The sequence below is a fragment of the Protomyctophum bolini genome (genome assembly GCF_963924005.1).
Source record: "Protomyctophum bolini genome assembly, chromosome: 14".
Taxonomy (NCBI): Eukaryota; Metazoa; Chordata; class Actinopteri; order Myctophiformes; family Myctophidae; genus Protomyctophum; species Protomyctophum bolini.
Genome location: NC_137875.1, coordinates 5,607,440 through 5,633,235, shown reverse-complemented (window position 1 = coordinate 5,633,235; position 25,796 = coordinate 5,607,440). Strand labels below are relative to the sequence as shown.

Genomic DNA, 25,796 nt, shown 5'->3' with positions numbered 1-25,796 from the left:
GTCACTTGGTTGGTGATGGGTGTGGGCACCGCATTGACGTCCCGTTATTGGTGGGAGCGTCTCTGTGGGTGGCCCTTGGTAGTCGACAAATATGGGTGTCTGAACCAGCTCACGCCTAAGGCTGTTTGAACTTGGAGGCAGGGTGAGCTGGGAGGATACACTTTGTTGACCGCACAATATACTTTATAGTTTGATTCATTCACGTTTGTTTGCTCACTGTCTGATTGTTATTTATTAGATTCTTTGCACATATTTATTGCATATATATATATTTATTTATTGTATTGTAATATTTTGTGCACTGAGCTATATAAACGTTTTAAACTTTGAGCTTGTTTGGATATGAATCATTTTATCATTGTTTTGTCGCGCGTCATTACAGTTTGTTTTTAGCTCCCAGGCTTAGCCTGCCGGCATGAGTAATTTATTGGTAAATTATTATCAGCCACAACAACTACCTTTGGCATAAATATAATTGCTGTCGGCATGAGGATCCCCAAATCATTTTCAGAGAGCAAAGCGCCAGTTGATTTAGTTCTATTGAAGACATTCCAGCTCCTTTCTAGTCGGGCCCCGATATCACATTCCAGATGTTGGGGGTGAGGTTAGGATCAAAGCCCCTCTAGACAGAATTATGGTCCAAAGACACGGAGCTCAGACATCATATTTCAGTTTATATATTGTTTGAATGAACAGAACAGGCAGAAGGCAGTTAACCTGTTTCCCCCAAAATTTGCTCCAGAGGTGTGAAGGAGCGGAGACTCGGAGGAGAGAGGACGGGTATACAAACAAACAGGATTAGAGAGATCACAGAAGGTGAATTTAGGAAAGAGAGAGTAAAGTATGAGGGGATGAGAGAGGGGTGAGCTTTGCTTGGGCTGGCTGGAAGATTACCAACGAGGGATTAAACGCTATAATCCCACAACATCAGATAGTATTGTGACTGTGAGGTGAGGGAAATCGAGGAGAGAGAGACAGAGAGAGAGAAATAAAACCCTCCAATCATGGCAATCGGAAGCCTCTAGGACAGGTTCACGGGACGGTATCTTAACCCATTTTGGGCGAGAACCCCTTTTGACATTATGTTATAATTTAGCTATTGAAAAATAGCAGATCTACAAGCTCATAGCGCGCCACCGAGTGGCGCGCTACGAGCTTGTAGGTCTGCTATTTTTGAAAAATCGTGAAAATATTTATTTCAGAAAACTGGAGGATTTAGAAGATTTTTTTTTTTAATTTCGACGTCAGGCCTAAACGGGTTAAGTGATATTATTCTGTAAAACAGCCACTTCCAATTTGCTAACCCCTTTAGCAAGGGCTTCAGAATCTTTACTGCGCACACACACACACACACACACACACACACACACAGGTTCTTTCCAGGGTATCAAGTAGAAAATGCTGTTCCTTCAGTTCAATCCCCCCATTTCTGCCACACACTCCAGGCCGAGGGGGTGAACTTATAACGTAATCATCAGCAGGGCTTCGCCGGGCCACATGGCTCGCCTGGCCCGCCACCGGATCCAATTAATCCCACTTGTTAGCACAGACAGATTTAGAAGCCCCGGACGGACGAATGGCTGCGCCAGGTCTGGCCCCGTGGGGACACGTTGATTAAAAACGCTACTACGGAGGAGCCGTCGTCATGGAAACCTCGCACATTTTTCAAAGCGAAGCGGTTATTACGGCAACGAGAAGAGGCCCAGGGGGGGGGGGGGGGGGGGGATTGGCAGGCGGTGTGATTGTTGGATGTATCCTGGAATGAGACGGCGTGCTGTGGCCTTATTACCACACCGCGCTACGCCACGATAAACACCCAGGCCTGGTTAGCTCAGGACTGGGACACGAGGAGGATGGAGTACTGACTGACCTGCTGCCTAAACATCAAGGCCTGGTTAGCTCAGGACTGGGACACGAGGAGGATGGTTATACTGACTGACCTGCTGCCGGTTGTTGGGCGTGTAGGGGAGCAGCGTGGACACGTGGAACATCAGCTCGTAGTCCTTATAGGTGGTGTACAGAGAATGGGTTCCTGTGGAGTCCGCTAGAACACAGAGAGAGAGGAGTAGAGTCAGTCAAAGACACAGTTTTGTGATGTAACTTCAGGTGACTTCAGGGTGATTTATATACTTGGCTACAACAAGGCAAACAAGAACAGATTGTTTTCGACAAGTGACGTGGCCGTGCATGAACATATAAGTGCGGTGGGCCTACAGAGAGGATCAAGGGGACTAGGGGAGTCACACAAAATCAGTCACACAAAATATTATTTGGTTTTGGGTCTGCGAGTAAAAGTTTCATGAAATGTTGGTCCGCCCGTGGGTGGCTTAAATGCTGAATAAATAATGGTCCTTGATATAAAAAAGGTTGAAGTAGTGCTATACATAGTGGTACACAGTGCAGATCTACATTTAGCTATTTTGTGAGCTGCTATTTTCAGCATGCAACCAAGAGTAAAATCACTTATACTGGATCTCTTGTCCACTATAAGTCCCTTCCTATAACATCTCAGTCTGTTTTTTATTTCTTGACGAAATTGTCAGTATATTTAGTCTTAGTTTTGGTCATCGTAGCTTAGTTTTCATTTTAGTTTCCATTTAGTTTTCGTCAGTGAAAAAAGGTAGAGTCGACGAAAACCTTTTTTCGTCGACAACAGTTTTAGTTGAGGTAAACAACCCTGGTGTGTACAGTACTGTTGGACCTTACTCTTGTTGTCCAGCTGGGCCCGGTACTAGGTGTAAATGTACTGTTGGACCTTACTCTTGTTGTCCAGCTGGGCCCGGTACTAGGTGTAAATGTACTGTTGGACCTTACTCTTGTTGTCCAGCTGGGCCCGGTACTAGGTGTAAATGTACTGTTGGACCTTACTCTTGTTGTCCAGCTGGGCCCGGTACTAGGTGTATATGTACTGTTGGACCTTACTCTTGTTGTCCAGCTGGGCCCGGTACTAGGTGTAAATGTACTGTTGGACCTTACTCTTGTTGTCCAGCTGGGCCCGGTACTATGTACTGTTGGACCTTACTCTTGTTGTCCAGCTGGGCTCGGTACTAGGTGTACTGTATATGGTGTATATGTACTGTTGGACCTTACTCTTGTTGTCCAGCTGGGCTCGGTACTAGGTGTATATGTACTGTTGGACCTTACTCTTGTTGTCCAGCTGGGCCCGGTACTAGGTGTATATGTACTGTTGGACCTTACTCTTGTTGTCCAGCTGGGCTCGGTACTAGGTGTATATGTACTGTTGGACCTTACTCTTGTTGTCCAGCTGGGCCCGGTACTTGGTGAAGCCGTGGAGCCGGACCCTCTGGCCCAGCAGGTCCAAGAACTCGTCCAGCGCCGGCCCGGCGGCCTCGTTGTTGTACATCTCCTCCTCGGTGCTCTGGCCCGCCTTGCAGTACAGAACCCCCACCTTGTGCTGGAAGCTCAGCTGGAACGGAGAACGGGAAACGGTGCATTTATTATATATAAGCGCCTTAATATCCAAGGCGCTTTACATAGATTGTGCATTACATTCACCCATTCACACACACGGAAACCACGCAAGGCACCAACCAGCACATCATGAGCAATTAGGGGTTCTTGTGGTTACCATCCAGCCAATTTAAGCAATGTTATTTAAGCAATATTGCACGAGAAGGTGTGGTTTAACGTGATTATTGCCACGACAGTGATGTAGTCTGTAGATATAGTAGACTGCTTTTTGAACATACCCAGACCCAGGTCTCATAATATAGTTATGAGATCTGGGTCTGGGTTTATGTTCAAAAGGAATGAATTGGACATGGTATCGTATAAGTAGACAGTAAATGACAGAAATCTCTGTGTTTATTTAGCACAGAAGATTTGTAACACATGTGTGTTAAAAATTAACACTCATATAATTGTACAATGTATAGCCTATTCTGTAGTAGAGAAAGAGATGATCTCTTTCACACACTCCTCCACTCAGACATACAGTAAATCAAACATGCACGCTAGCTGCTCAGCATGCTGGCAGATGGATTCCCTCTTTCCATCCTACCACAGCTAATGCTGTGAAGGGCCTTCACAGAACCCTCTGCCAGCCAACCGCCTGAAATCCCCCTTTTGTATGAAGGCAAAGCTATATGGCCTCTCCCAAGCTGTGGGCAGAGCATAACCCATTCTGACCTGAGATCAGATTTGTCTTCTACATCCTGACAGTTTTCTGAAAAAGCTATGTTTCTATGTCTGTCGTTCTGTCGATTTTTCAAAAATAGCAGACCTACAAGCTCGTAGCGCGCCACTCGGTGGCGCGCTATGAGCTTGTAGATCTGCTATTTTTCAATAGCTAAAGCATAACATAATCTGCTAACACCAAAAGGGGTTCCCGTCCAATATGGGATAAATCAACCTGAGCTAATAGCGGCCTTTGAGGAGCAGCTGTGGTGGAACAACTAGGCGGATAAATTGCAGACATAGGCGGTAAATTGCACGCGTACGACATGATCGCCATGGATTATATGGTGCTATGCTGTATAAGCTTACGTGATCTATTGCAATTTTAATCCTTCGCCAATAGGACTTGTGCAATATGCATATAATGTCTTTCATTTGTCATTGACTCTCCTCTCTCTCCACTGTTATCTGTGTAGCTCCGTTTACCTAAGCCCATCTTGTGATGAAGAGACACTCTGGGTCCTAATTAAAACTCAGCTAGCTGGCCCCAGAGGCTGTGCTACTCTTTAATTCCATGTATATTGACTGAAGGAAAACTGAAGTACCATCATTTTAAAGCATAATTCCATGCTAGAAGGCTTTCGTATACCTTTATTTGTAGTTGTTACGTCCCCACCAAAGAGGTCCAGGTGTTATTTTGTGCAAAAGCGCATTATTGGCTATTTCCCCTAATATAAGCCCTCAATGGGGGTTGGGTTTTTTGTGCTAATTCGCTTATTTCAAGGACAAAATTATCTTCACCTGGTGAACCATGATGACATTGAATCATTTTCATCACTTAAGCCTTATTTTCACTTAGTCCAATGTTCACTGAAAATGACAGGTTTTTCAGTTGAAAAGCTGTTATTTTCCGGTCAGTAGAAAATTACAGGCTTTATACAGCTCCCTGACACCACCACCAGACATGGGAGGAAGGTCAAACGCAATTAAAAATGTGAAATACCTGTTTGCCTCATCATCTCATCTCATCTTGACACAAAAGGTCAATGTGGAAAGACAGAAAGTTCTTATTTATTAAAGTCAGCCAAAAGCCAAGAAGTAATCTCTAAAAGGTGAAACCAGGGGAATTGCCCATGTCTGTTTTTCTCCCTCATATGGGTTAACTGTTCCCTGTGTGCGTCTGACATGCACCGTTGTCATGGTGACCACGATGCGGGCCTGGATGTTCTGGCTCCTGCAGGGAGTGAATGAATGGCATTACATCATCAAGGCGTGTGGCCTGTGACACCGCCTGATAGGCTGGGATATATGCTCACTTAACCCCAAGCTTCCTCCTAAAGTGACCAATCGCGTGTGACTGTGTGTGTGTGTGCGTGTGTGTGTGTGTGCGCTCGTGTGTGTGTGTAGGCTACATATATACTGCTTAAGAATTAAGGGAACATTCTGATCCCTTAATTTATATGAGCAGTTTTTGTCTAGTATATAGACTGCTCACAGAAAACTGCTCAAAAGAATTAAGGCATCAAAGTGTTCCCTTAATTGCTTTTGGCAGTGGTGTGTGTGTGTGTGTGTGTGTGTGTGTGTGTGTGTGTGTGTGTGTGTGTGTGTGTGTGTGTGTGTGTGTGTGTGTGTGTGTGTGTGTGTGTGTGTGTGTGTGTGTGTGTGTGTGTGTGTGTGTGTGTGTGTGTGTGTGTGTGTGTGCGTGTGTGTGTGTGTGCGCGTGTGTGTAATCAGTAGGTGAGTGGCCGCTTGAGAATCCAGGTTCGATGCCTGATTAGTAGTTCTTCAACACTCAGAAAATCCTGTTTCCAGTGGTCTCCAATCCATATATGGACGTGTGTCACGTGACTCACGTCTGTGACATTATATAACCCAAGACAAAACCACGTGTGTCACAAAATGTGACATACCCGATATAACCTTGAAACGTGAGCGGGACGTGTCACTTTCTTAGGACAAATCGCACACGGTTGAAAAGGGAAATGTCGAAAACCATTATTAATTATAGGATGAATTGCCTGATATTGTCTTGAAGTGCCTTTGATGTGAGCCTATAGTTTGGCCTCAGCAACCACCGAGGAAACGAACACGGGAGAGAAATGACTTATTATATCATAAGAAAAGCCAACCCCATATCCCATTTAATGGACGTATAATTGTATGGCCGTCTGAAGAGCTGGATATAAGCTGACATTAACCCATTCTGGCCCGGGAACCCGACCTTTTGGTGTTTTGAAGCATCGTGTTATACTTTATTAGCTAATGAAAAATAGCAGATCTACAAGCTCATAGCGTGGCACCGAGTGCCGCGCTATGAGCTTGTAGGTCTGCTATTTTAGAAAAATCGTGAAAATGTGCCTCAAATCATTGAATATAGGAGTGAAATTGTTTAACTAAATCTTTGCTTCGGGAGGGGGGTTCCTGGAACAACATATTTTCAGATGGGGGTCGGCGGGCCAAATACATACACCACTGATCCAGAAACATACAGTATGTATTTCAGAAAACTGTTAGGATTTAAAGAAGCCATTTTTCAGGTCTAGATGGGTTAAAACAGAAGCGTTTCCTCTCTGCACGGCCTCCGTCCTCTCTCCCCTCATCCTCTCTGTGTCCGCTGCTGCCTGGAGGCACAGCTGAAAACCTGCCCTCCGTAATGACAAACCCTAAGTGGACTGTATAGTATATTATATGGAGATGGAGATGGAGATGGAGGGGGACTTAATGAGGGGATAGGAGAGAGAGAGAAATGGGAGCGACGGTCCCTTCGGACAGCGCTGAGACTATAAACCTCAGAGATACGGCTCTGAGTGTCCTGACTGAGCCAAGTGTGTTATACAACATCAGTGACTTTGGTCTGTCTACTGCAGTGTGCTGTTAATGAAATATTTCATTGAGCACTTATAACACAGTTAAACAACATAATGAGACAGACACAATTCAGAGTTTCAGAGTATTGGAATAAATGTATTCGAATACGGAGACAGCAATGAAGCGTTACAATGAAACACCATAATACTGACTCAACACATCTCAGTCAGACTTGAGTTTAAATACCTTCCTACCCCCCTCAGGGAGTTAGTTTCCCATAAGTGATTTGATTTCCTTAAATGTATAACTTGGGTATTCCACATTTCCTTGACAGTGCCCATTCATACATACAGTACAAATAAAATGACCAATTAAGGCCCACAAACACTCTCTCCTAAAACCTGACTAAGTGTTTTTATGCTACGTTGTGCAGATTATCTATCTATCTAAACATTACCCACTTTAGTCCTATATACACAGTACATGTCGGCCATTTGGAAATAGCCGATCTACAAGCTCACAAAGCATTGTGATGCGACACATTGTGAGCTTGTAGATCTGATATTTTCAAGAGAGGTTTAAAACACAATGGGCACAATGAGTACGTTCTGGTTTTGGTACTTGAAGTACATTTTGGATACCACAACTTTTGTACTTTTACTCAAGTAAATCTTTAATTCCGGACTTTTACTAGTAACGGACTATTTCTACATTGCCGTATTGATACTTTTATTTAAGCAAGTCTGTACTTTAGGCATAGTACATACAAGTACATACAAGTACATACAAGTACATACAAGTACAATTACATACAAGTACATGCAAGTACAAGTACATACAAGTACAAGTCCAAGTACGTACAAGTCCATACAAGTACATACAAGTACAAGTACATACAAGTACAAGTACATACAAGTACAAGTACATACAAGTCTGTACTTTAGGCATAGTACATGTTCTGCAGCACTGTGCCAAGATTTAAGATGCACGTAAGAGTACATGAAACTTGACTCTGTGGGCCATCTATACATTCCAGGAATCTTTCTGTGTGTATGCGTGTGTCTGTATGTACTACAGTGTGTACGCATGCATAGTTGCATACTATGTATGTTCTTCGCATAACTTGATAAATGCTCATCCAATTGATTTCACACTTGGTATTGCTATAAGGATGCTGCAGCGTAGTGTGTAAAGTTGACCGGATGAGCTGTTATAATCCAGAACTGACCCACTCCAAACAAACGGACCAATATTTCACTATTGCACAATAGTGAGTGTGATGAGGACCCGGGTTCTAAATCTGACCCCACATGTCTCTTAACATCTCACTACTAAGCATTAAAGTATGAGGTATAAAGTACAGCAGCCTTGTGTTCCTAAAACAGAAAGATTGGGTATTGGGTAAGACTGACGTCATGTATCTTTCAGGACCTTTCACTGCTTCGTCTCAACCATTACTCAATGGCTCTGGTCTCAGCCACCGCGGTAGATATTTTGACATTCCGTTTTCATTTTATTTTAATGTTGCCACTACTGCAGCCATAAACTACACACTAGGTTCATCTCGATGTTCTGGGCATCTTTGTAATGTTAGTGTTAGTAAATACTAAATTGCAGGTAAAAGAGTAACGTTTGAGGCAGACTAACATCAGTCACTTTTCCATTCACTGTAGTAGAAGCTTGGTGCGGGGAAACCGCAGATATGTCATCTCCGCCTACAGGAAATACGTTGCGTTTCTGAATCAGGTCTATATCTATACAGAGGGCTGTTATGGGAGTAATCCCCTGAACCTACAAGTTGTACAATCACTGCTGATCTGTGATTGCTTTTGTACCACCGTCCAAACGTCTTTGACAGCTTAACATATTCGCTGAAATGTGTTACTATTCAAGATGACAATCATTCTGTCATTCTATCTGTCCGGCGCTTTTTGAATAGTCTTAACAGATGTTCTGGTTGGTTGCCATTCTTTGTGATTTCTATGGGGCTCACCATCTCAAAATCACATCTTTAAAAACAAGATCTTGATTACCTGCCAAATGCTTTTTTGCACTCCCATTATGTAGCCATTTTTCACACCAATCTAAAAATGTGATCTAAAATACATCCACACATGTGCCATGTGCTCTTGTTACAGTCATGGGCCATTACAATACAGTAATCTATTAGGATGGTTGGGGAGGGGGTGAAGGGGAGGGGGGGGGGGGGGGGGGGTACAGATGCTGGTTCATGGAGACTATAGTCTGTGGTCCATAAACGTTCCACGAGCATCTCACTCAGCAGGTGTCCTTTTCCTTTCCCTGGTCATGGAGAACGGCTTGGCATGCACACAAGCTCTTGCACGGGTATAATATGCATGCCACGCACACACGCACACACACACACACACACACACACACACACACACACACACACACACGCACACAGCCATGCATCCACGAACAATGCACACAAAAATGCAGTTAAAGTTTCAGAGCTGAATTCCACATACTCAACCTAAAATGGGGTCTGCCAGTGCCAAAGCACTCTCATGAACTTCTCATCGCTTTTTTACGAGATCTAAAGATTCTTCCTGTCGAATCTCAACTTCCACATACTGTACTGTACAGTACAGTACAAACACATTAGCTGCTATGGGTGCTGAAAGCTTGGCCCAAAACACACTGGCACGGCCCGGCAGCATTGCATTAATGATTAACCCATTTTGACCTGGGAACGATTCTTCGAATGTCTTCTAAATCCTGACAAGTTTTCTGAAAAACCCTATGTTTCTATGTCAGTCGTTCTCAAACATTTTCATGTCAAGGACCCCCAAGATTGTATGTAATTGGCCGCCGAAAATATGTAGTTCCAGGGACACCCCAGAAGCAGAGATTTGAGTTAAAAGCGTGCATACCAATGCACAAATACAAGACTGGCCACAGGGTTCTGAGGTGAAGTGCCAATTGAAACAGCCTCAAGTCTCGTCTCTTCTGTCCACAGCTGGTTCACAGAGAGTTTACACGGACAAGTTCCACTCCATGCACGTTCATTTCTCTCTACGATGTCTCAGGTTTATTCCACTGTGTGTAGGAGACACTAGAGACAGACCTTATTCCACTGTGTGTAGGAGACAGACCTTATTCCACTGTGTGTAGGAGACAGACCTTATTCCACTGTGTGTAGGAGACAATAGAGACAGACCTTATTCCACTGTGTGTAGGAGACAGATCTTATTCCACTGTGTGTAGGAGACAATAGAGACAGACCTTATTCCACTGTGTGTAGGAGACAGATCTTATTCCACTGTGTGTAGGAGACAGACCTTATTCCACTGTGTGTAGGAGACAGACCTTATTCACTGTGTGTAGGAGACAGACCTTATTCACTGTGTGTAGGAGACAGACCTTATTCCACTGTGTGTAGGAGACAGACCTTATTCCACTGTGTGTAGGAGACAGACCTTATTCCACTGTGTGTAGGAGACAGACCTTATTCCACTGTGTGTAGGAGACAGACCTTATTCCACTGTGTGTAGGAGACAGATCTTATTCCACTGTGTGTAGGAGACAGACCTTATTCCACTGTGTGTAGGAGACAGACCTTATTCCACTGTGTGTAGGAGACAGACCTTATTCCACTGTGTGTAGGAGACAGACCTTATTCCACTGTGTGTAGGAGACAGATCTTATTCCACTGTGTGTAGGAGACAGACCTTATTCCACTGTGTGTAGGAGACAGATCTTATTCCACTGTGTGTAGGAGACAGACCACTGTGTGTAGGAGACAGACCTTATTCCACTGTGTGTAGGAGGAGACAGACCTTATTCCACTGTGTGTAGGAGACAGACCTTATTCCACTGTGTGTAGGAGACAGACCTTATTCCACTGTGTGTAGGAGACAGACCTTATTCCACTGTGTGTAGGAGACAGACCTTATTCCACTGTGTGTAGGAGACAGACCTTATTCCACTGTGTGTAGGAGACAGACCTTATTCCACTGTGTGTAGGAGACAGACCTTATTCCACTGTGTGTAGGAGACAGACCTTATTCCACTGTGTGTAGGAGACAGACCTTATTCCTCTGTGTGTAGGAGACAGACCTTATTCCTCTGTGTGTAGGAGACAGACCTTATTCCACTGTGTGTAGGAGACAGACCTTATTCCACTGTGTGTAGGAGACAGACCTTATTCCACTGTGTGTAGGAGACAGGCCTTATTCCACTGTGTGTAGGAGACAGACCTTAGTCCATTGTGTGTAGGAGACAGACCTTATTCCATTGTGTGTAGGAGACAGACCTTATTCCTCTGTGTGTAGGAGACAGACCTTATTCCTCTGTGTGTAGGAGACAGACCTTATTCCACTGTGTGTAGGAGACAGACCTTATTCCACTGTGTGTAGGAGACAGACCTTATTCCACTGTGTGTAGGAGACAGACCTTATTCCACTGTGTGTAGGAGACAGACCTTATTCCACTGTGTGTAGGAGACAGACCTTATTCCTCTGTGTGTAGGAGACACTAGAGACAGACCTTATTCCACTGTGTGTAGGAGACAGACCTTATTCCACTGTGTGTAGGAGACAGACCTGATTCCACTGTGTGTAGGAGACAGACCTTATTCCACTGTGTGTAGGAGACAGACCTTATTCCACTGTGTGTAGGAGACAGACCCTATTCCACTGTGTGTAGGAGACAGACCTTATTCCTCTGTGTGTAGGAGACACTAGAGACAGACCTTATTCCACTGTGTGTAGGAGACAGACCTTATTCCACTGTGTGTAGGAGACAGACCTGATTCCACTGTGTGTAGGAGACAGACCTTATTCCACTGTGTGTAGGAGACAGACCTTATTCCACTGTGTGTAGGAGACAGACCCTATTCCACTGTGTGTAGGAGACAGACCTTATTCCACTGTGTGTAGGAGACAGACCTTATTCCACTGTGTGTAGGAGACAGACCTGATTCCTCGTAGGAAGACAGACCACTGTGTGTAGGAGACAGACCACTGTGTGTAGGAGACAGACCTTATTCCACTGTGTAGGACAGACCTTGTTCCTCCAACCACGTGTGGAGCTGATTGATGCCGATAATTGGCTTTGGGATTGTGAGTTAGAAAGGCTGTCAAAGGATGGTCACCAAACCTAATGCAGTAACAGTGTCAGTGGGCATATGAGCGTGCGCATGTGTGCGCTCGTGCGTGCGCGTGCATGTGCACGTGCAAGAGGGACATAGTTGACACATTCCATTAGAAGAGCGTGTCCCTTGCCAGTCAAAGCCAAGCTAACGAATGCAATTACGTTAATATAATCCTGTGATTCTCTGATAGTAAGACGGGCTCTACAGTAACGCACACACACACACACACACACACACTTTTTCATCTTGCCGTTTCGCTCGATGAGAAATTAAAGGTCTTAAAAGATCATACAATTAATGAATATTCTTCTACTGTACTGCTGTGAATATCAATATGGAGAGTAGTTCTATCTCTCTGTTTCCATTAGCGTTTGTTACGTTGAAACAAGGATAACAGAAGATGGCGTCCGTCAGCCTCAGCCATCCATTCCAGGCATGATATCAACTAACTCAGCCGCTGAAATAACGTCATGAAAATAAGATGTTATTACTCTGTTGTCTGAGAGAGTCCTTTCTTTCTTTCAGCAGACAAAAGCATGTCAGAGAAATCGATGGCCACGACTGTGAGCCAGGGATTCATATCGATTCTATTTAAGCGTGATATTGGCTGCCCTCTGCATCTCGCCTGGGAGCCCATGAATATCTTAAGTAGTGTTGACAGGCACCCCACCGATGGCACACCGGTCCCTGCCGTCCCAACATAAGCTTTGCCACCAGACAGTGAAGATGCATTCTTTGAAAAATCGACTGACATATAAACTTTTTGGGGTCCTTGACGTGAAATAGTTGAGAATCACTGACACACTGTAGAAATATGAGGTTTTTCAGAAAACATTGTGACATTTTTATAATCTGATCTCAGGTCAAAATGGATTAAAACCAGCCAGGAACCCAACAAGGTGCCCTTGGAGAAGGTTGTACGTGGCGGCAGCATCCACGATGTGTGAAACTGTGTTTATGAGTAGCTGAGCTCAGCCAAATCTTTGACATAATGCCATGTGACCCAGACAAAGGATTTGTCCTACAAAACTATACAAAGACACCAGAGAGTCACCCTGGCAGTACACCAAGTGTTGTTTTCGTCGACTGACATAGAAACATAGCTTTTTTAAGAAAACTGTCAGGATGTAGAAGACGAGTATGGATTTTCGGTGGTGAGGTGACCACCGAACTACAACATGACACGAGCCGCGGTGAAAAGCAAACCACCGCTACCACTCCAGCCTTTCTCTCTGTTTTTACTCACCACCGATCAACGTTATTTCAGCTCCCGTGGTGAGGTGACCACCGGAGCGGTGGTCACCTCACCACCGGAGCGGTGGTCACCTCACCACCGGAGCGGTGGTCACCTCACCACCGGAGCGGTGGTCACCTCACCACAGGAGCGGTGGTCACCTCACCACCGGAGCGGTGGTCACCTCACCACCGAAAATCCAGACTATGAATGAGCCGTTACTCACCCCTTGCTCGTCCAGCTTGAGGAGCTGCTCGGGGACCTTGGGGGAGTTGAGGGCCAGCCGTAGACACTGGATGTTGAGCTCAGGGATGACGTACTCCAGGACCTCCTTTAGGGGCAGGCCCCGGGCCGTCCCGTGTCTGGCTGTGGACGGGACGGCGTCCTCCAGGATGGCCCCGCGGAGCGTCGTGAGCTACAGAGAGGACAGAGAGAGAACGGGAGGAATTGAAAGATGGATTCTGTTCATTAGACCTACTGCCTATTGCAATGACTGAGTACTGGTCCTTTGCAATTATCTAATGTAATCCTGGGCGCTACACTTCCTGTGCCAACCTGGGGGGGGGGGGCAGCGGACTGACCTCATGCTTCCTTCTATGCATGAGGAGTCCAAGCTTTCCCAGGGAGTTTTTCCAGGCCGGACGTAGCGCGTGGAAGGAACACGTTATTCCAAACCAGTTCCTTTCCCCTCCATCAGGTGCCCCAGCTGGCCAGGGGAAGGCAGTTTAGAGACCAGGATTACTGCATGTTTTTTGTGAGGGTTTTATTAATATGGTGCATTGCAGTCAAATAATAAGGCACAACATGGATCACACAAGGCTGATACTGTATGTACAGTAGGCTGATGGTAATGCAATGCAGTCATGATGACATCGTCATGAGATATAAATATTTAGGCCAATATGAGGCACCATTAGTGGCTCCACCAACGGACAACATTAGGCACTCGTCTGATGAATAATTGAGCTGGGCTAACGACACAGACGATGTTAAGCAGCATTTCACTGTTCAGACCATGAAATGTGTCAGTAAAAGTTGATCTGAAACTGCTGCAGACTTGCTACATAAACCCCCCACTGTGCTACACAGCACACCCCGCCACACTTGCTTAAATAAGTCCCATTTCATCATAGTTTGTCTGCGAGGCCAGTGGGCATGTTTGGCGAGCAGCGTCAGTGGCTTTCTGACAGATATCCACAATGAAAGGCTGACTAGTTCCCAGTCTCTGGGAGGAGGAGGAGGAGGGGATGAACAGGGCTGAGAGACAGAGAGAGAGACAGAGAGAGAGAGAGAGATTTGCATGAGTTCATGCATATAGACTTTCTAGTGATCGGGGAGTTGAAACACTGTATGTGTGTTCCTTGCAGGGCTAGCATGACCCAGATAACACAGCCTTTATCTGGAGAGAGAGAGAGAGAGAGAGAGAGAGAGAGAGAGAGAGAGGAGCGGTGCTTCAAACCAAGACTGGCATTTAATATCAGTGACATTTCTCTGCCTGGTGCATCTGTCTCACCTGAATTATTCAGAGGATACGACCACCCCGGCATCAATCAATGGAATGCTTTCTGTACATGAGGGAGCGCCTGTGTGTGTGTGTGTGTGTGTGTGTGTGTGTGTGTGTGTGTGTGTGTGTGTGTGTGTGTGTGTGTGTGTGTGTGTCGAGGCTACATATATGCGTGATTTACTGCCATTGTGTGCACACCCACACGATGCACACTTAATGTTCCACGATGTGTGTGTGATGTGTTGTTGAACTGCTTGGATCAAAAGCCAACTCTCCGATAGATTGCATCAGTGTTTGCATGGCTGACCGACGGAGTGACTCACACAGCTTTAAATCACTGACCTCCTTTTAATTTAGCCACAAAGGAGAGAGAGGAGAGAGGAGAGAGAGGAGAGAGGAGAGAGAGGAGAGAGAGACGAGAGAGAGGAGATAGGAGAGAGAGAAGGAAGGGGGGAGAGGTTCCTTTCCTTCTGCTACACTGTCAGAATGGGCTATAATTCGCACACAGAATAACTCTTCCTATACTTTCGGGCCACTTCCCTACTTCCTCCACAGCTGTTACGCAAGATAAATGGTAAATGGTGCATTTATATAGCTCCTTTATCCAACGCCGCTTTACATAGATTGTGCATTACATTCACCTATTCATTCATACACTGATGGCAGTGGAAACCCATGCAAGGCACCGACCAGCACATCGGGAGCAATTAGGGGTTCAGAGTCTCTTGCTCAAGGACACTTTGACACTAACTCTGGGGGAGCCGACAGGGTTCGAACTGGCAACCTTGCGGTTCCCATCCAGCCACTCTACTACCCCTGAGCCACCACTGCCCCTACTGATAATAATTAAGGCTCTATAGCTGTTCCATTTAGTGTACAGTGGTTTTCAAACATTTTAAATGAATAACTTAATAAATTAATAACTCCATAACTCGGAGAGTATATATCTCAGAGTTACACACCTGTACGGGGCCATTTAATTTGGAGCACAGTCAAGGACACTTTGAGACCCACTAGGGTAGCGGAGAGTGTTTCCAGTGAGCCAAAACACTGCACAATAGCAGTACCCTGACTCTGTTTGACCAGAATGGAACAGAGCCTTCATTAGTATCATTAACACTGACCTCTGTTCTGACCAGAATGGAACAGAGCCTTCATTAGTATCATTAACACTGACCTCTGTTCTGACCAGAATGGAACAGAGCCTTCATTAGTATCATTAACACTGACCTCTGTTCTGACCAGAATGGAACAGAGCCTTCATTAGTATCATTAACACTGACCTCTGTTCTGACCAGAATGGAACAGAGCCTTCATTAGTATCATTAACACTGACCTCTGTTCTGACCAGAATGGAACAGAGCCTTCATTAGTATCATTAACACTGACCTCTGTTCTGACCAGAATGGAACAGAGCCTTCATTAGTATCATTAACACTGACCTCTGTTCTGACCAGAATGGAACAGAGCCTTCATTAGTATCATTAACACTGACCTCTGTTCTGACCAGAATGGAACAGAGCCTTCATTAGTATCATTAACACTGACCTCTGTTCTGACCAGAATGGAACAGAGCCTTCATTAGTATCATTAACACTGACCTCTGTTCTGACCAGAATGGAACAGAGCCTTCATTAGTATCATTAACACTGACCTCTGTTCTGACCAGAATGGAACAGAGCCTTCATTAGTATCATTAACACTGACCTCTGTTCTGACCAGAATGGAACAGAGCCTTCATTGGTATCGTTTACCACCAACTCTGTCTGACCAGAATGGAACAGAGCCTTCATTAGTATCATTAACACTGACCTCTGTTCTGACCAGAATGGAACAGAGCCTCCATTAGTATCGTTTACCACTAACTCTGTCTGACCAGAATGGAACAGAGCCTTCATTAGTCTCGTTTACCACTAACTCTGTCTGACCAGAATGGAACAGAGCCTTCATTAGTATCGTTTACCACTAACTCTGTCTGACCAGAATGGAACAGAGCCTTCATTAGTATCGTTTACCACCAACTCTGTCTGACCAGAATGGAACAGAGCCTTCATTAGTATCATTTACCACTAACTCTGTCTGACCAGAATGGAACAGAGCCTTCATTAGTATCATTTACCACCAACTCTGTCTGACCAGAATGGAACAGAGCCTTCATTAGTATCATTTACCACTAACTCTGTCTGACCAGAATGGAACAGAGCCTTCATTAGTATCATCTTGGCGGGAACCCCTTTTGGTGTTAGCATTATGTTATGCTTTAACTATTGAACCAGTCCAGTCCAGAACCCAGAGAGGATTTAGATCTTCATCTCTAACAATCTAAACCTGTACCGGTCCAGAACACAGAGAGGATTAGATCTCCATCTCTACCTTAAGCAACCTAAACCAGTACCAGTCCAGTCCAGAACCCAGAGAGGATCAGATCTCCATCTCTACCAAAAACAACCGTGTCCTTTGAGAGCTTTATATTCTCCAGTGGAGCTGGAAGGGAGTGCAGGTTATAATAAGACAAATATCACCACCAGCTACTGTTTCTCTCGCAGTGTGCAGGGGATGAAACTATTGAAATCTATTTTTAATAAGCAGTCCAGTCCCACTTTTCTATAAATGGCTTCATTGAGATGGACGACCGGATAGAAGACCGGAGAGAGGTACAGGTACAGGGAAGGTTTAAACTTAGGATTTGATCACAATACACATCAGTTTCAATGTAATAATAAAGAAATTAGAATAAATAAACGGATCAAACTAGGATTAACGGTCAAGTTGTACACAATCCACCGCAATGCCAAACAATGTACATTTGACTAATTTAGCTTATTTTGTGTTTGCCTTCGCCTGGCCCAGCCAGCGTGATTTCTGCCGGTATAGAGGGGCGGGTGCCGCCGGGTTCACAGCGTTGGATCATATTGGTTCACCGATCTGAGCGCCCGCCCCCGCTTCTCTCCCCTCCCCGCCCCTGCCATCCATCCCTGGTAGACACAAGGACTATTAAAAGAGGACAGGAAGCGAAGACCGTACGGTGGACTCCATGTTGCGCCCTGGAAGGAAAGAAACATGCGCAATGGGCTATTATGCAGCCAACACTTCCACGTTCAGCTTCCTTGGTCTCAACTGTGCATGTTTCTTTCCTTCCAGGGAGCACCATGGAGTGCACCGTATACGGTCTTCGCTTCCTAACCTTATTTAATTAACCTTGGGTAGACAACAGCGGACAACACTGACGTCACCAAATGTGGAGCCTCTGCACTCCCACTCCTAGACCAGGAAATGTGTCTCGTTCTCCCAGGCTTTCGTTGTTGAGTTTGTTGTTGAACGAAACTAAAAGCCTGGGTAATAATACCGAGGCTAGTTTAGCCTATAATGACATTCCCATGTTAAAAGCTTTTAAACACCTTTGTTATATGTTGTTTATTTCCTTAATAAACACACAGACAGTAGTAGTGAAATGAAAAGCAGAGCATAATTAGAACACATAAACGTACCTGGCTGGTTCTGAAGGTGACCCGGTAGTTGTGCTGCATTCCATCTTTCTCCTTCCCCTCGTCCAGCTTCTCCCTGCGGATGCTGACCGCCACCGGGCCCAGGTTCTCATCCACCCCGAAATAGTTCTGATGCTCTGCAGGGGAGAGAAGAACATGTCCACTTAGAATTAAAACTAAAATATAAATAGTTTTCATGAAAACGACCACACACAAAAAAAACATGACATTGTATATGTGGGATTTAATATTGAGAAATCCACCGGTCGCTCCAGCTATTATTCGCAGTGTTAAAAAACGTGTTAAAAAAGGCAGGGAAAAAAAACCTTGCGTTTTTTGGGCCCTGGGCGTGAAACGATCTACAGACCAGATTAAAATTGGCTTCCTTGATCCCCCTAGTGACTTTTAAGAGGTTTGCCTCTGGCACACTCTCCAGCCATTGCTCCTGCTTTGATGAGTAGCAATTGCTGTGTTCTTAGTTTTATATTACCTTAGTAGTTTCATGATGTATTGTTCTTATTAGTCTTTTTTTTGTCTGTACTTGGTTAGCTATTTAGGCTCTCTCTGAGCCTCCCTGGTCGTAGGTTTTTGGTATTACCGTCATATGTTTGTCATGTTTGTCTTTGTCATGTCCTGTATTTGTTACTGGCAGAGCTGTGTAACATTTATTTGCCTCTTCTCTTGGCCAGTGCGCACTTGTAAAAGAGACTATGGTCTCAATACTGGTTAAAAAAAGATAAAAAAATATTTGTGGCGTGGCCATTCAGAGGTGCGTGGCTGTTTAGTTTGGTAGCATAGACCTATAGAAAGGTAGAAGACGTCTGCTTTGCAGCGTTCTCGTGGAGAATGGCTCATCCACACCGACTTCACACTCGACACGGCTCTCCCTTAGGTCCTCACTTCACACGGCTCTCCCTTAGGTCCTCAGCAATATATACCCACAAAGTGTGAGATCCATCGGATGAACGGCTCTCCTGATATTATGGGAAAGTTCCGAAAGACAGACATTTACAGAGATTCGTTCTGATATAATTGATAAATGATTAAAAGTGGTTTCAAGAGGCCACGGCCCTGTCTGTCTGCCCTCTCTGGCTGGATCTGTTGATCCCTGATTACGGAGACCAGCGGGGGTCCACTCCAGATTAGAATCCCCCCCTCCGTTCGCGTGGCCGATTTGACCTCATTCTCTTTTGTTATGGCAACAAAACAGCATTTAAAAAGAACAAGCCAAAGGACACAGAGAAAGGACATGATGCTCATTTCATTTAGAGAATTCTGAGAATCGTTTTAAAGGTCTTTTTTTGTACGGTGTTCAGATGATTACAGAGCTCATCAACATGACAGCATTTGATTGTGGAGTGTACAGTATACAGACACAACAACAGTAAACCCTGCTGTTCTCCGTATTCAGGGATCAGAGAGGACAGACAGAGCCATGGCCTCTTATTGTAACCATTCGCACTTTTAATCATTGTGTTTCCTTTGTATTTAGTTTATTTTCTTTGTATTCATTTTGTAAAAAGGCTAGGCAAAATAAGCTTGGGCTTCAGCCTAGACTTTGTCGCCGGTGCTACCTCTTTGTATAAAAACTTAAATGCAAATTATGTAAATGTCAAAGCACCGAAATAAACTACTCGTTCAAACAGTAAAAATCCTTTGAGGATTTTTCTGTGTAAGCCTCCTGAAATCGTGAAACAATAACCGAGATACTGTAGGAGAAGATAATGTACATTACAGTCAATTAAACAATGGGATGAAAACGAACCTGTTTGCTCCCTTTTTTCTCTCAACAAACAAACCAGGAGTGAAAGTGCACACAGGGTGGGGTGTGTGTGCATGGAGCGGGTGGACAGGGGGGGGTACTATGGACAGGAGCAGGGCTTTGCGTAGGCACAGCAGTGCCTAAAGCAAACAGCCCCTATAATCCAGGCTAAAGCCCAGATAGAAAGACCCCAGGATTCAGCAGCCCAGTGAGCCCACAACAAAAGGAAAAACCTCGCCAGGGGGATTCAGGGGCTGCAGCTACAGAGAGACGATCTGAAAGCATCTCAGACTTTCCAAAAAGAGGGCCAGCTATTCTAGGCCCCTTGCAGCCAGCAGCCATCCGGGGCGTAGCCTTCATGTCAATACGCTGCGCTGGTATCGGTGTACCGTACAGTACCCTCAACAACGGGGCGGAGGTCGTACCGACATGAATAATATATGAACCGTAGCATGAGGCGAAATATGGGCAAGGAATTTGAGGAATGCGAGCCGGCTCGTCGGGGCACATTGGAGCTGATGGGAAACGCTCCGCGAGGCAGAAGGTCACATGGTGTAGGCAGGGTGCATATGTGTGCACACAGCCTGGGCTATATCCTAAAGCCTATTATATTATATATATATGTTGAGATGTGCCATTTTTTATGGTTAATGAATCAATTGTTACTTTGTCATGATTGGTTTGGCTCTCCTGTGCGGTGGTCTAGATATTTGGCTCTGAAAGAATATATATTCAAAGATTTGTGCCGCATTTTTACGATTTTTCTAAAATAGCAGATCTACAAGCTCATAGCGCGCCACTCGGTGGCGCGCTATGAGCTTGTAGATCTGCTATTTTTCACGTGTATAGGCCTCCTTCACAGCAGCCTATAGAGATGCTCTCTGCTGTAGCCATGGGGGACAGAGAGAGGCCTTTAGGAAATCAATGGGATCAAAGATCACTTTGCAGGGGTGATAAAAGCCTGCCATAAACTGCAGGAGACGCTATGTGCATGCGTGCGTTTGTGCGTTTGTGCGTGCGTACGCGTGCGTGCGCGTGCGTGCAGACGTGATGACAGACCCGTCTCTTCAATAAAACATAGGAGAAAAGGTCATGGCTTAAATCAATAGTTTGTACAGTGGGGGAAAAAAGGCATAATCTAAGAGTGCTTCAACAGGCATCTGAAAAGCAGCATTTCATAACATCGTCCTGCATAAATCATGGAAAGGTCAATTCAGTGGTTGTTATACTGTATGTACAGTACAGTACACCACCAGAGACAATAGAGTGGTTGGAGTTTTCTTGCGGAAAAATAAATAGACTTTTCTGACCAATACGTTTTGTTTTTAAGGCTGATGCCGATTTCTTTAATCAGCTGATATTTTGTGTCAATATTTAATAACTTCCCGTGTGTGTTTAACCATTCTATTAGTTGACTGAATTCCCAAGGGATTCCCAGTACAGTACAAGGCCCCCGTTCCTGTTTTCGCCGTACACTAAATATCTTCAGCGAAAGTAGCCGATCTACTATTAGACTGTCTGCTATTTTCGCCTAACGTTCCCCCCCCCAGAATAGGGTGATGATGCTGGTGGTCATGTGGTTAACCCATTTTGGTGCGGGAACCCCGTTCGGTGTTTTAAGCATTGTTGTGCTTTAGCTGTTAAAAAATAGCAGATCTACATGCTCATAGCAAGCTCATAGCTTGAACTTGTATGTCTGCTATTTTTTTTAAATCGTGAAAATGTGCCTGAAATCTTTGAATATATATTGTTACAGAGCAAGTTTTTAACTCAAATCTTTGCTTCTGGGGGAGGGTCCCTGGAACAACATATTTTCACATGGGGGTCGGCGGTCGATGTCATATATATTTGGGGTCCTTGACATCAAAATATTTGAGAGCGACTGACACATAGAAACATAGGCGTTTTTCAGAAAACTGTCAGGATTTAGAAGACATAATTTTGTAGAAGCGTTCCCAGGTCATCATGTGTTTAATTAAACACTGTCCAAGTGTTGTGACGAACGTCTCAACGACGTGAAATAAAAGGTGAAGCAGCTGTTTTTCTCGTGGGGACAGTACAGTACAGTACAGTACTTACAGAACAGGGTAATCCAATACAGTATGAACAGGGAGACACAGAGAGACACATAGTAGACAGAGGGGGGGAGGGGGGGGGGGGGACTACAGTTACGCATTCACGGTGCCTACGGGTCAGGGACAGGCCGACGGGCCCTTTTTTAAGCCATTCTGACCTGAGATCAGATTCTAAGAATGTCTTCTACATCCTGACACTTTTCTGAAAAAGCTATGTTTCTATGTCAGTCGTTCTTCGATTATTAAAAAATAGCAAGACCTACAAGCTCGTAGCGCGCCACTCGGTGGCGCGCTATGAGCTTGTAGATCTGCTATTTTTCAATAGCTAAAGCATATCATAATGCTAACACCATTATGCGGTTCCCGTCGAGAATGGGTTAATGAGTGCAGGGACCTTGGCATGGTTTTACTGACCCCAACGGTTTCATGTGAGAGGGGTGCTCACGCTCCAGAGTCTCCCTTGGGGGGGACAGCTGCAACTCACACACACACACACAACACATACACACACACCCGACTCACCTCGCACTCCACTGATCACAGCGTCTACACTACGGTGGCCACACCGAGGGCCACATCGCAAGGAGGACACGGACACTCGTCTCCTCCTCCTCCTCCGACTGGAGGAAGTGAAAGGCACACCCTCACTCCTCAACGCCCGAAACACAAAGTGCTCTATTGTTCGGACGCTTCATATAATCTAGCGCCACTAAAATAACTGGCCGTCAGGGAAATCTGATGAGGGGTCCGTTTCACTCCGTAGGAGCAGCTCTGCCTCCTCACAATAGTGCTGTATTGTTTTGAGAAGTGAAAACAGAGCGATTTAAGGATTTATTAGCCTGCTAATCCTCAACAATGTGTCATTCATACCCGCGCTATCAACAACGTGTCATCCATACCCTCCCCTGTATCACCTGCCGGTGTCTGTGGATACACAGACGACGTGTGCAGCCATCCCTATAGAGAGCGTCACAGTCCTTCCCCCTTTCAGAACGACGAGTGGCCCAGGAAATGGTTCTCCATTCATTTTCTCCATAGGCTTTTCAAAAAGTATTTATTTAAAGACGGCGTATGGTTTTCAACCTTTTTCATATCAAGGCTCATTATGTATTTGGCATTTGTTGATCCACGTGATGAACCACCGTTTGATGAGATTTAGCCTAGCTAGAACTATAAGGAACATTTTGTTATCGGCAGATAAGATTTGTCCACGATTCCATATTGATGTAGGAGAGAATAGAGATAACAATTGATCAAGATAACAATCATTTTACATTCTCTAATTGTGTAAATTAAGTAATGCTGATGACAATATTGAACTCTTGAGTGTCTCACAAGAGTTAAAGATCTATACTGGTCCATTTGGTTATACCATCTCTCCATACCAACCCCCTCCTCAAGGACCGCTGGTTAAAATAAACAACCCTGTCCTGGGCCGTGGCTCAGCGGTCCAGGCATCTTGGCCGGTATAGTCATAGTCTGGCAGTGTGCGGCAAGTTCGACTCCCGATCCCGACGGCCTTTACTGCATGTCACCCCCCCCCCCCCCGCCATCTCTTTCTCCCCATTTCCTGTCAGCCTACTGTCTGTCCCGCCATAAAAAATATAAAATAAAAAGGCGAAAGCCACAAAAGCACATGAAAACCAACAACACTGGCCCAATGATAGCTCACCTTTCCCGTAGAAGAACTTGTGGTAGTAGTAGGCCCCCAGGTCGATGTGCTCGATGATGTATCTCTTGACCTTCTCGCGGTGGATGGGCTGGCTCTCGCGCGGCACCTCCAGAACCGACACGCCGGCGTTGGTGCAGTGGGAGCTCAGCGAGGACTCGAAGGAGCAGCTGCTCTCCCCTCCCCCTCCTCCTCCTCCTCCTCCTCTTCCTCCTTCTCCACCGCCACCACCCGAGTAGTTGTTGTTGGCGCTGTCGCAAGGTTATTATAGTCTTTAGTGTTGTTTTTGTTGACTAAAACCAAGAAGAGAAATGTTCGTCGACTACCTTTTTTCCACTGACGAAGACTAAATGGAAACTGAGCTATGATGACTAAAACTATAAGGCTAAATATACTGACAATTTCGTCAAATAAAAGCTAGACTTAAATGTTAGGAAGGGACTAGTGGACAAGAGATCCACTATAAGTCATTTTATAATTAGTTGCATGCTGCAACTGCATGTTACATTACGACGGCATCAAGGCCCACCAAAATACATTTTGTTCGACTAAATCAACTATAGATTTAATCGACTAAAACTAGACTAACACTAAAACATCCAAGGTGACTAAATAGGACTAAAATAGAAATTTGCTGCCAAAAACAACACTGATTATAGTTAACTAAAACTACAGAGAAAACAAAAAAACTAAAACTAAATAAAAACTAGTAAAGGAAACTAAAACTAATTGAAATGATGGACAAAATGTCCTTAGTTTTCGTAAGCTTAATCTGTAAGTGAATATTCTTTTTCCTAATGACACAATAATACTTAACTCTGGCCCTTTTTCAATCAGGATTGAACAAACTAAAACTAACACTAAGACTAATAAAAACTATTAAAAGAAAATGACTGAATCAAAACTAGCAAATCCGCTTAAAAAAAAACTAACCTAAAACTAACTAGAAGTAGAAGAAAAAAGTAAAAACTAACAAACCTGGTGGCTCTGGAGAGGGAGATCCTCCTCTCGCCCTCCCCCCCCACCTCGTTCCTGAAGTGGGGGCAGCTGTGCACCAGGCCGCTGCTCTTGCCGTCGCCCTCGTCGGCGTCCAGGTTCTCCTTGTTGGGGTTCAGGTCCTCCCTGCTGCCTAGCGGGGACTCGAACACGGGGGGAGGAGGGCCGCACGCTGCCGCCGCCGACACCTGGGGGTGGAAAGTAAACTAGCTCACGTAAACTACGATGTGCTTTAACTTTAATTCTGCAGGGCGGCATTCTGTTATACTTTAGCTATTTTTTAAATCGTGAAAATGTAGTGCAAATCTTTTGAATATATATTCTTTCAGTTTTTAACTAAAATCTTTATTTATGGGGGGGGGTCCCTGGAACAACATATTTTCAGATGGGGGTCGGCGGCCAATTACCGGTGTATATATTATATAAATATATATGAGCACCACTGACACAGAGAATTGTAGAAGGCATTTGTAGAATCGTCCTCATGTCTAAATGGGTTAAGCAACACAAATGCGAGTGACTTTTTTTTTCTTCCTATCACATACTTAATGTACATATATACATTATTTAATATTTGCACTTTTGGTACAAGTTGGCTGTGTGTTTGTGTCTGCAGGGGACAGATGAAGGTGTCTCACCTAGGAGACAATATAATGTGACACTTCCCGTGTATTATAGGGAGATTATATAATGTGACACTTCCCGTGTCTCCAGCAGACAGGAAGGTGTCTCGCCTATAGGGAGACTATATAATGTGACACTTCCCGTGTCGCTGATGAAGGCGTGAACGCCAAACCACGTTCGTACTGCCGCTCTGCAGCGTACCGTGTCAACATAAATAAATTAGGAGTGCCTTGCTTAGAACATGAGTTCTGTGAGTGCTGGTTTTTCTCTTTTAGAGACATTTCTGTTAAAGTTATTTACCCCGTAAGAATGCTCAAGAAGTCTGAGACTGTTGTGTGTTGTGCGAGCTAATAGCTCTACCTTGATACAATGCCCATCACATA

At 44.8% G+C, this 25,796-nt stretch overlaps 1 protein-coding gene across 1 annotated transcript in view; it reads right to left on the bottom strand.

Annotated features, from left to right (window-relative positions):
• LOC308328543 (signal-induced proliferation-associated 1-like protein 2) overlaps positions 1-25,796 on the bottom strand; it is a gene marked incomplete at its 5' end in the record, with an annotated part of 108,680 nt that overhangs the window by 81,698 nt on the left and 1,186 nt on the right. The window contains 6 exon segments of the mRNA XM_080782445.1: positions 1,941-2,044; positions 3,253-3,427; positions 13,525-13,713; positions 18,291-18,424; positions 23,797-24,044; positions 24,772-24,977. Of these exon segments, the coding sequence (XP_080638571.1) occupies positions 1,941-2,044; positions 3,253-3,427; positions 13,525-13,713; positions 18,291-18,424; positions 23,797-24,044; positions 24,772-24,977 (1,056 nt within the window).